At 37.3% G+C, this 12586-nt stretch overlaps 1 protein-coding gene across 2 annotated transcripts in view; it reads left to right on the top strand.

The window, feature by feature from the left end:
* Window positions 1-12586, top strand: part of LOC127626466 (cytochrome P450 4F3) — a 41804-nt gene that overhangs the window by 15931 nt on the left and 13287 nt on the right. For both annotated transcript variants that reach the window (XM_052102256.1, XM_052102255.1), the window contains exons 4-6: window positions 2116-2169; window positions 2252-2379; window positions 6167-6288. In XM_052102256.1, coding sequence (XP_051958216.1) covers window positions 2116-2169; window positions 2252-2379; window positions 6167-6288 — 304 coding nt within the window. The remainder of the gene's footprint in view (window positions 1-2115; window positions 2170-2251; window positions 2380-6166; window positions 6289-12586) is intronic.

The raw sequence follows: 12586 nt of genomic DNA, 5'->3' as shown, positions 1-12586 counted from the left end.
AGTGCATGACTTAACCTCCAGTGTGCTGTCTGTCTGCACTGGTCTCAGAACAGTTATAGGAGAGCTATAGGATGCTCCCTTGCTCCCTATTTAGTGCACGACTTAACCTCCAGTGTGCTGTCTGTCTGCACTGGTCTCAGAACAGTTATAGGAGAGCTATAGGATGCTCCCTTGCTCCCTATTTAGTGCACGACTTAACCTCCAGTGTGCTGTCTGTCTGCACTGGTCTCAGAACAGTTATAGGAGAGCTATAGGATGCTCCCTTGCTCCCTATTTAGTGCATGACTTAACCTCCAGTGTGCTGTCTGTCTGCACTGGTCTCAGAACAGTTATAGGAGAGCTATAGGATGCTCCCTTGCTCCCTATTTAGTGCATGACTTAACCTCCAGTGTGCTGTCTGTCTGCACTGGTCTCAGAACAGTTGTAGGAGAGCTATAGGATGCTCCCTTGCTCCCTATTTAGTGCATGACTTAACCTCCAGTGTGCTGTCTGTCTGCACTGGTCTCAGAACAGTTATAGGAGGGCTATAGGATGCTCCCTTGAAGAAACCTATCGAGGTCATTTTCATATTTCTACTTACTAGATTCTGTCTATAATGTAGCCTGTAATTGAACTCTGTGTCGCTGAGATTATTGGGTTGAGAGAGATTAATGCAATGTTATCAATAGGTCAAAAACAATCTAGATGTTTATCGGAAAAAGAGAGACGTCATCATGCTTTAGAATGAGAATACGACTTCTGGCTTAAAAGATACAAGAACTAAACCAATGTGGAACATTGTATCTCAAAAGGAGGACAATGTGGCCCCCATATGCTATGCCCATTCAGCTCTGTAGGTCCATATAATGCAAGTGAATGGATGCCAAAATCTTGACGCTCCAAAAAGCACATAAATGCAGCATAAATGTAATCCATATGACTCAAGTGGTTTAATCCATGTCTTCAGAAGTGATATGATAGGTGTGGGTGAGAAACAGATCAATATTTACGCCATTTTCTACTATAAATCTCCACATTCACTTTCACATAAGACTCCAGTGGTTTAATCCATGTCTTCAGAAGTGATATGATTGGTGTGGGTGAGAAACAGATCAATATTTAAGTCATTTTCTACTATAAATCTACACTTTCACTTTCACATATGACTCCAGTGGTTTAATCCATGTCTTCAGAAGTGATATGATAGGTGTGGGTGAGAAACAGATCAATAATTAAGTCAATTTTTGTTAGAGATTTTTCTCCATGCACAGTAGGTGGTGATATGCATGAAGAATGTGAATCACCAAAACAAAAGAACCAGAAAGTGAAAGTTAAAGTGGAGATTGACTGAGCACCAAGCAGGGAGGAGAATGTCTGGCAAAAGTGGACTTAAATATTGATTTGTTTCTCAGCCGTACCTATCATACCACTGGAGTCATAAGTGAAAGTGAAAGTGTAGATTTATAGTAGAAAATGACTTAAATATTGATCTGTTTCTCACCCACACCTATCATATCACTTCTGAAGACATGGATTAAACCACTGGAGTCTTATGTGAAAGTGAAAGTGTAGATTTATAGTAGAAAATGACTTAAATATTGATCTGTTTCTCACCCACACCTGTCATATCACTTCTGAAGACATGGATTAAACCACTGGAGTCTTATGTGAAAGTGAAAGTGGAGATTTATAGTAGAAAATAACTTAAATATTGATCTGTTTCTCACCCACACCTATCATATCACTTCTGAAGACATGGATTAAACCACTGGAGTCACATTGATTAGGATACTTTTATGCTGATTTATGCGCTTTTTGGAGCGTCAAAATTTTGGCACCCATTCACTTGCATTGTATGGACCAAAAGAGCTGAAATATTCTTCTAAAAATCTTCACTTGTGTTCTGCTGATGAAAGAAAGTCACACACATCTGGGATGGCATGAGGGTGAGTAAATGATGAGAGAATTCACATTTTTGTGTGAACTACACAAACATACTTTATGTACTTTTACTTGAGTATTATTTTTCAGTACCCCTGTTTGTTTAAAAAATGATCCATCACTAGCTGTGCATAAATGATCATCTGTTTCTTTAAATTACGTTTTATAATAACCACTTTATATTTGTTCTGACAGCTTCTATCACATTCAAAGATGAGCTCTTCTATGGGTTTATGAAACCCTGGCTGGGTAAGTGATGTCCTCTTTCACACACATATAGTTTGCTTGAGAAGTTTTAAAGTGTATAAAGCACTTCCTGTGTGTATTACAGGTCAGAGTCTTCTGCTACAGAACGGTCAGGAATGGTCACGCCACCGTCGACTTCTAACTCCAGCTTTTCATTTCGACATCCTCAAAAAATATGTTTATATATTTAACCAGTCCACCAACATTATGCATGTATGTTCAACACACACACAAACTTCTATGTTGAATCTGTTTATGTATAAGTCTAAACATTCACATCAAAGCTAAATCGCCGAAATGGTGTAAAATGATCAACACTATGAGATAATAGTTTACATACGGGTATACAATGAGACCGTTAGTAACATTCATAGGGTATATGACACATAACATGTCCATTCACTTTTCTAATTGAGATTTAAGATTAATATGTATAAGGGAAAGTGTATTTCTTTAGCGCTATAACTGGTCATTATTTCTTTAACCCTTTAAGCTCGGCCCGTCCCGCCAACAGGCCCGTGAGAAAAAAAAAATTAATCAAAATATTCATGTGTCATATGTCGTTGGAAAGCTCTCAAAGAGTAAAATACAACTAGGCTATTTGTTTTACTCACAGATGAATATATAGCGAGTAACAGCTAAATATATGTCTCTGATGATTATTTAGGTGTCGCTGATATGCTGCGTTTTTGAGTATAACTTCACGAAAATTAAACGGAACATAAAATATCACATATGATTATTTAGAGTCTGTGATTATCTTTCAAACGAGTCCACACACAAGATAATCAGATGTATAGATCATTAGATAATCCACAATGATGACTCAATGATGACTCAAATGACACAGAATGAAACTCATTCTGTGAAATCTCATGACTAAAATCATGTCTGCATGCTATGCAAACCTTTAGTCATTGTTGTGTTTGCATGTTTAATTAGTTCTTATGTACAATTATTATGTTTTATTTGTTTGGGGATATTTTTGGAGACTATGATTAATTATATTTATAATGATATAACTTTTGATTGCGTTGATTTTACACACAGTTTTCTCAGATACAGTCGACACGATTAGGAACAAAACAAAAGTGTTTTTTTGGAGCCTCGTTATTTACACTCAGAGATATTTAATGTCAAATTAGAAAAAGAAGAAAACATTTTGTGTGTGGTTTTTTTATTTCATTTGTTCCTTTAAAATGATACCAAACAATTGAACCTTGTGTTTTTTACTGTCTCGCCTGACAGATCAGTTTCTAACCCTGCCTGACGGGGACACTTGTGTGTTGTTGTTATTCACATGTCTCACAGCTAGCGTGTTTTCTTTGGCAGCATCAGCCACATGCACACACTTTCACAGAAATATCAACTGCTGACCCAAGAGAAGAAGCTGTTATCGCATGTATCACATTGAGCATTTACTGTATGTTCCTGTCACATCATTTACCAGCATTGGTAATTAATGGGGCCGTTTCGAAATGTTTCCCCGCGGAGGTTCACTTATAATGTTAGTCACGTTTCTTTCGGCAAAAAAACTCAATGTAGTTTTTCATGACTTTTTTCCACCTCTCTGACACTTACAATGAAACAGGAAGTTAATTTGTGCTGCTGTGCCTTTAAGACTTCTATGTAAACATCCTCTTCACATGTGAATGACTAACAGCACTTTGTGACGTTCACACACAAGCTGCGGGTTTGCTGTCAAACAGGCTCAGAAATGAAGGTTTGGTGCAATAATTCCTTAGAATGCTTCCAAAAGTCAGTTCCTCTGTTTTTATTTGAAACATCTGATATAATTCGTAGCTTCCTATTCGAATACTAGTTATACACATTATCCAAAAAAAATTATTTTATGTTGATTTCATTAAAGTTTTAGGAATTATTTGCACTGAGAACTTACGTTAATGAATTGATAACATTGAAGTGTTTGAATAAAAGAATGACAGTAAATATTTAAAGGGACAGTACACCCAAAAATGCATATTCAGTCATTGTTTACTCACCCCCGTGTTGTTGTAACTCTATATGACTTTCTTTGTTATTCTGAACACAAAGGGAGAAACTGAATAAATGTTGTGCTCAGTGATGTCATACAATGGCAGTTTATGGTGACACCTCTTCAAGCTTCAAAAGAACACAAAAGTATCATTCAGAAGTCTAATTAATTATTCATGAGACTCTAATTAATTATTCATGTTATGAAAGTATACAATAATGATTTGAAATGTAATGTATTATTAAGTGAAAATATTCACTGTTCTTTGATCTCCTGTGTGCGTACGAGAGCAAGCGTTCACGCAGCCCTCTCGCGACATTGGGGGCGTTCAAGCGAAAACGTGTTTTGTTTATCTAAAAACAGCGATAGTGACAACAGAACACAACACAACTGACACAAAACAGAGAACAGAACTTACTAAACATGTCTGAAGAATTTAGAGTCGCAGAACTGATGCATTTCTATGCCCAGCCTTTTTATTTGAATGGCGTATTTAGAAATCAAACAGAAACACAGAGGAGCTACAGGCACACCGTGTCCTAACCTGATGGCAAACAACACGAGATAAAATGTATATTTTCTATCTTTATCAGAGTTTTTGTTCTAACCAGTGGTTACGAGCAATTAAACATTCTATAGATCGCTTGTTTTCTATTTCCGGCTTCATGCAGGTAACAGTCCGCTGTGAACTGGCACCGGTCCAAAACTGTTCAAAATAATAAGGCTGGGCATAGAAATGCATCAGTTCTTTGACTATAAACTCTTCAGACATGTTTAGTAAGTTCTGTTCTCTGTTTTGTGTCAGTTGTGTTGTGTTCTGTTGTCACTATCGCTGTTTTTAGAGAAACACAACGAGTTTCACTTGAACGCCCCCAATGTTGCGAGAGGGCTGCATGAACTCTTGCTCTCGTACGCACACAGGAGATCAAAGATCAGTGAATATTTTCACTTAATAATACATCAGATTTCAGATAATTATCGTATACTTTCATAACATGAATAATTAATTAGAGTTTCATGAATAATTAATTAGACTTCTGAATGATACTTTTGTGTTCTTTTGAAGCTTGAAGAGGTGTCACCATAAACTGCCATTGTATGACATCACTGAGCACAACATTTATTTGTTTCTCCCTTTGTGTTCAGAATAAGACAAAAAGTCATATAGAGTTACAACAACACGGGGGTGAGTAAACAATGACTGAATTTACATTTCTGGGTGAACGAATCCTTTAATACATATAGAAACAAATGCCTTATTAAAAATGTAAAATATGCCCCTGAATGTTACATTCTGACACTATTGTCGAGTTCAATATAGTTTTGGAGGTTTTGTTGTTTTTGAATGCTTGTTTAACCCTTTACGCTCGGATGGGCGTTGCCAAATATGGGCGGAGAGGATCGTTCACTGTCATTACATATGGCCACCACTAGATGGTGCCATGAAACAGACTCAATGATGACTCAAATGGCACAGAATGAAACCGAATGAGATCTCGTTACTCATGCCTGCATGCTTTGGAGAGAGAGCAAACCTTTATTCGTTGTTGTATATGGATGTGTATTTTGTTCGTATGAACAATTATTATGTTTTATTTGTTTGGAGAGGCTTTTGGGCACATAGAGACGTTTTTTGAACACTGATAAATTCGTTTTGTGATGTTATAACTTTTGATCGCTTTGTCGAATCAATACAAACATGTTCTCAGATACAGTCGACACGATTGCGAACAAACCAAAAGGCAGTTTTTGGAGCCCCCTTATTTACACGCAGAAATATTGAATGTAAAATCTGAAAAATATGGGGAAAAAAATAAACAATAAGTTGGTTTTTTTCAGCAGTTTTTTTAGGCTGAATGATCATTTATATCATTAATATATCCTATTTGAAAGTCATTGTTAGTGTCTGTGTCCCCACATTATAAATCATGTAATGAATCAGCATTGAGTGTGTGTTTGTGCTGGCGTGTTCATAAAAGGCTGTGCACGTGTTTTATGATTCAGGATAAATGGCGCTCTCTGCTGGCGGCGGGACAGAACGGCGTGGACATGTTTGAACACATGAGTTCAATGACTCTGGATAGTTTACTCAAATGCACTTTCAGTTGTGACAGTCACTGCCAGGGGTGAGTGTGTGTACATGCACAAAACAAAACACACAAGCAAACTCCTTCTCTCTCTCCCTCTCTCTCTCTCACCCCTCTCCCTCCCTCTCTCTCTCACCTCTCTCTCTCACCTCTCTCCCTCTCTCTGTCTCTCACCCCTCTCCCTCCCTCTCTCTCTCACCTCTCTCTCTCACCTCTCTCTCTCACCTCTCTCCCTCTCTCTCTCTCTCACCTCTCCCTCTCTCTCTCTCTCTCTCAATTCAATTCAATTCAAATGAGCTTTATTGGCATGACTTGTACAGTATTGCCAAAGCATTGGCCATTACATAGGCAATGAACAAATAATCAATAAAATTAATCAGTGAACAAATGCATGAATACATTTATATATAAAAACAAAAACAAAAATAAACTGTTGAACCAACATTCAGACCCTAGTTTTGTCCACTGGCTGACTCTCGTAGTTTGTGGCAGGCTCTTACATACTTTGCTGCTGTTATGATTGAGCTGGAGTTTTCTCCCAAAATATAATTTAATTTATCTGAAATTGGTAATGCCATAAAATTTGGTTCTAGTTGTTGGAATCTAGTGAAATAGTCCGATCTAATGCTGTGATAGTGATCACAGTGTATGAGGAAGTGTTCTCCTGTCTCCACCTCTCTCTGAGAGCACAGTCTCTCTCTCTCTCTCTCTCTCTCTCTCTTTCTGTCTGTGCGCATGTGCGGGCGTTTGTTGAGCGGAGCGAGTGGTGTGGTGAGTGTGTGGTCTTTTTTTGTGCCCGTTGTGGCTTTAAAAGATTATTTCCCCTCTTACTTTTTGTGTTTTTGTTGTTTTGTTTGTTGTTTGTTGAGAAATTAGTAGAGAGACTTAGTACTGAGCGCCTGCCTAAGCCAGTCCTTGTACTGGGGAGCATGGCGGCTCAGGGAATTAATGCTCTCGACGCACTCACGCGGCGCCACGGTGTGAAGGTGGTGGCTGCGGGGAGTGTGGAGGAGTGTAGTGTAGCGGTCGGTGATGTAGTGGGTCATGAATGTGTGTTAGCGGCGTCCAAAATGAATAACTCAATTGTACTGTTTTTAAATACAGTAGAAAAAGCGAATGAAGTTGTTGGAAAGGGAATAAACATACGTGGATTATATACTCCAGTATTACCTCTTTCTGCTCCTGCTAAAAAGTCACAATATCGAACGTACCCCCCTTCATTAAAGATGAGATGTTGATGAAGGAATTGTCACGTTTTGGCAAACTGATTGCTCCCATAAAAAAGATCGCTATAGGATGTAAATCGGGGTTGGTGAAGCATGTAGTGTCGTTCAGGCGTTTCACGTTTATGATTCTGAACGGAAGTAGAACTGATCTTGATGTAAATTTTAAATTTAAAGTGGATGAGTTTGATTACACCGTTTTTGTAACTACAGACACGATGAGGTGCTTTGGGTGTGGAAAGTCTGGTCATTTGATCCGCGGGTGCCCGGAAAACAGCACTCAGCGCAGTGGGCAGAATGACGCTGTAAATGGTAACGCTGAGCAGAATAAAGACGGAGAAGTCGCCAGTACTTCTAATGCACCGAATTCTAGTGGTCCAAAAGTAATGTCTGTAGAAAAAAATGTTGAATCTGATCTAACTAGAGAAAGTGTTGAAGTTAATGAAAGAAATGCCAAAAATTCTGAAATTATAAACAGGGAGAGTGTGGAAAGCAACAGTATTGATTGTGGAGGAGCTCTTGACAACACACAAATGAGATTGAATCAGTTCTTTGATACTGAGTCACAAGTGGAGAGTGTAGTTCAAAATGAGGACACTTTAATGGATATGGATCAGGTTGTTTTTAAAACGCCTCTGAAGAGGCAAAAAAATGACAAAAGCATGGTTTTGAAACAGGCTAGAAAGAACCAAGAAGGGAATAAAGTGGACAATGAAAGCAGTGAGGGTGAGTGCTCTGATTCTAGTGGCTCCGTTTGTTCACAATCCAGTTGGTCATGTCTTGAATATGGAGTGGATGAGATCAGAAAATTCTTGAAGGTGACCAAAAATATGAGAGGAGTGCAAATTGAAGAATATTTTCCAGATCTCAGAAGACTCCTGGAAAATATTAGGTGTTTAATGAGTGAAGGAAGATTTACAGATAAAGAGGTATATCGTTTAAAAAAATCGTCACAAAAATTCAACTCCAACTGAATAATGATGATGAAGTGGTTTAGTATTTATGCCCTTATTGGATGCTTTGCTCTCGGTGTTCTGTTTTCTTTTTTCTTTTTATTTATGAGTGACATTCAGCATTGCATCTTTAAATGTTAATGGGGCTAGAGACTGCAGAAAGAGAGCTCAGATTTATGAAGTAGCTGAAACAGAATAAAATTGATGTCCTGTTTCTACAGGAGACACATAGCGATGTGGAAATTGCTGTTGAATGGGCTAAGGAATGGGGTGGTCTTCTTTTCTGAGTCACAATACTTCACTTAGTGGAGGAGTTGCAGTTTTGTTTAATAAAAATTTTGCTCCCTCATCTTGTGTAGTAGAGGAGACTGTAAAAGGTAGATTGTTAAAGATAAAAGCTCATTTTGAAGATCATGTTTTTGTTTTTATTTGTGTGTATGCACCAACCTCACAGATAGGAAGAATGTGCTTTTTAGATCAATTGAATACAGTAATAGAAAAATGTGATAATGAAGAATTTTTGGTTGTGGGAGGAGATTTTAATTGTGTCGAAAGAAATATAGACAGGAATCATGTAGAACCACATATGGCTTCATGCCGAAAACTGATACAAATGATAGAAGGGAATGAGCTTGGTGATGTATGGAGAAACTTTAACCATGACGTTAAACAATACACATGGACACATGCTCGTGAAAATGTGTTGTCAATGGCACGGTTAGATAGGTTTTATGTTTTTAAACATCATCTTAGTTTTTTTGTAAATGGCTCAATTTTTCCAGTAGGTTTCTCTGATCATAGTTTGGTTGTGTGTAGAATGATTGTTAGTTCTGTTAAATTAAGTAGTTCTTATTGGCATTTTAATGTGTTTCTGTTGTCAGATTTACAGTTTAAAGATGTTTTTAGGTTTTATTGGGAGTCTTTTAAAGAACAAAAAGATCTTTTTTCATCTTTACAGGAATGGTGGGACATTGGGAAAGTAAACATTAGGCAATTATGTCAACAATATACTCTAAATGTCACAAGAGTTTTAACTCAGTCTATAAAGAAGTTAGAAGAGGAAATTATAGAAATTCAAGTTTTAATTCAAGAAACAGGAAATCAAGACCATTTAAATTCTCTTTTCATGAAAAAATCAGAACTGTCTGAATTCTATAAGAGAAAGGCACAAGGGGCATTGGTCAGATCACGTTTCCAGGATGTGGAGCAGATGGATGTTCCATCAAAGTTTTTTTCGGACTAGAAAAAAGAACGGTCAAAAACGTTATATTCAGAATTTAAGGTCTGAAGCTGGGGTTCTGTTATCAGACCCAGTCGAAATGAGAAAAAGAGCTGTTTCATTTTATAAAAATCTTTATAGTTCTGACCTTAGGATAGATCAAGATGTTGATGGTTTCTTTTTGAAGATCTGCCAAATTTATCAGAAAGTGCTAATGCAAAACTTAGTGAAGATATAACTTTAATTGAACTGTATGAAGCTCTCCAGAGTACGCAAAATGGGAAAGTTCCAGGGATAGATGGGATTCCTTTTGAATTCTATAAAGCATACTGGGGCATTATAGGAGAAGACTTGCTTGCAGTTCTTCGTGATAGTTTGGTCTGTGGCTTTTTACCACTTAGTAGTCGGAGAGCAGTTCTTACACTCCTTCCAAAGAAAGGAGATTTGAGTGATATTAAAAATTGGAGACCAGTGTCTTTACTGTGCTCTGACTATAAAATTCTGTCTAAAGTATTGGCGATTAGATTAGGGAAAGTTTTAGATGATATAATTAGTCCTGACCAATCCTATTGTGTGCCTGGAAGATCCATATTTGATAACATTTTTTTAATCCGAGATCTGATGGTTTTTTCAAATATTTGTGGTGTTAATTTTGGCTTGATTTCCATTGATCAGGAAAAGGCATTTGACCGCGTAGAGCATGATTACTTATGGAAGACTTTAGATGCCTTTGGTTTTAATTCAGTTTTTAAAGGTTACATTAAAGTACTATATAATGACATTGAGAGTATGTTGAAATTTAATGGTGGCTTGTGTTTTCCTTTTAAGGTTCAGCGTGGAGTGAGGCAAGGTTGTTCATTATCAGGTATGCTCTATACATTAGCAATAGAACCACTTTTGCAAAGATTGAGAAGGGTTTTAAATGGCCTCATATTGATGAACTGTGAACGTTCTTTTGTTTTATCAGCTTATGCTGATGATGTTGTTGTAATTGTAAAAGAGCAAAATGATGTAAACCTTCTAAAGGAAACTTTGGATGAGTTTGAAATGGTATCAGCTGCAAAAGTTAATTGGTCAAAAGTGAAGCAGTTTTGGTGGGAGAGCGGATGACAGTGCCCCCCAAACTCCCTGGTGGGCTGACATGGAAAAAGGATGGGTTAAAGTATTTGGGAGTTTATTTGGGGGATGAGTCTTTTCAATTAAAAAATTGGGAAGGGATGATTGAGAAAATAAAGGGCCGCTTGGATAAATGGAAGTGGATTAAGAAAATATTGTCCTATAGGGGTCGAACCCTTATTATTAATAACCTTGTTGCTTCATCTCTTTGGCATCGACTGACTTGTGTTGACCCACCACTACTTTTTCTTGCTAAGATACAATCAATGTTGATAGACTTCTTCTGGGATAAGATGCACTGGGTGATCCATAACATCTTGTACTTACCCAAGGAAGAAGGTGGACAAGGGCTTGTGCATCTACAAAGTAGGACAGCAACTTTTCGTGCACAGTTCATACAACGTTTCCTGACAGGCCCAGAGTCTGCAAGTTGGAGACCAGTGGCAAGTGCTATTTTTAAAACTGCTGCAGGTCTATCTCTGGACAAATCCTTATTTTTATTGGATCCAAAAACTTTAAATGTGGAGAAACTTCCAGTTTTTTATCGGAATCTTTTTAAAGTATGGAGTCTTTTTAAACTCCAAAGGAGAAGCGTTCCCACATCATTGTATTGGCTGTTGGAAGAGCCTTTGCTTTGTGGTGCGAGACTGGACATCACTAATGCATCAGTGTCAATGACAGAAGCCTTTGTAAAGGCTAAAGTGGTGACTCTTCGATCAATTGATGAGTCTGGCAGGACCAGATTTTATTGAAGTGGATGCGGTGGCAACACAATTGGGGTTTAGATCCACTCGAGTGGTTGAAAAACTATTACGAATGATACAGACTATCCTTACAGAGGAAGAGACTGATTTACTTAAGAAACATTGTGAGGGAGAAATTACTCCCAATGATAATGATTTTTTTCCAAGGTTGATGGTTTCACCTAATTTAGAGGAGGAAGGTGGAATTTTTCTGGAAGCTGAAAAAGTAGTGGTTTTGAACTTTGAAGATGTGAATGGAAAGAGATTGTACAAGTCATGTGTGAAGTGTTTTAATAAAAAAGCATTAAATGGAAAAACTGATACACCTTGGCGAAGGGTGTTAGGTTTGGATGAAGTTTTTAAGCCAAATTGGAGAATTTTTACAAGCCACCATTAAATAAGAAAATTGGAGATTTGCAGTGGAGGATTTTACATTGTATTGTTGCTGTAAATGCCTTTATATCTGTGTTGAATCCTGAGGTAGGCCATGAATGTCCATTTTGCTCACAAAGGGAGACTGTTTTTCATGTTTTTATGAGTTGTCATAGACTTAAACCTTTATTTGAGGTTTTACAAAATTTGTTTGGGTCTTTTGATGAAGATTTTTCAATGCAAGCTTTTATCTTTGGGGTTAAATATACAAAGAGACGAAAGAGAGAGTGTCAGTTGTTAAATTTTGTTTTGGGCAAAAGTAAAATGGCAATATATATGAGTCGAAAAGGTAAAATTGAAAAAATCAGGATTTTAATCTGGTGTCTGTGTTTAGTGCCATGGTGAAGTCAAGAATTTTGATTGATTTTAGGTTTTATAAAGCTACTTCATGTCTTGCCATGTTTGAGGATGTTTGGTGTTATGGAGGGGCTTTGTGCTCTGTTGTAAATGACAATCTTTGTTTTATTCAATTTATGTAATTTATTTTAATTAGTTTGTTTTAAGTTTAAAAAAAAAAAAAAAAAAAAGAGAGAATTTGTAATAAAGGTGTTTTTCAAATTCAAATTCTCTCTCTCTCTCTGTCTCTGTCTCTGTCTCTCTCACTCTCTCTCTCTCTCTGAGAGCACAGTCTCTCTCTCTCTCTCTCTCTCT

The sequence above is a fragment of the Xyrauchen texanus genome, chromosome 33 (assembly GCF_025860055.1).
Source record: "Xyrauchen texanus isolate HMW12.3.18 chromosome 33, RBS_HiC_50CHRs, whole genome shotgun sequence".
NCBI classification, from domain to species: Eukaryota; Metazoa; Chordata; class Actinopteri; order Cypriniformes; family Catostomidae; genus Xyrauchen; species Xyrauchen texanus.
Note: the sequence above shows the minus strand (reverse complement) of the source record. Positions and strands in the feature narration are given on the sequence as shown.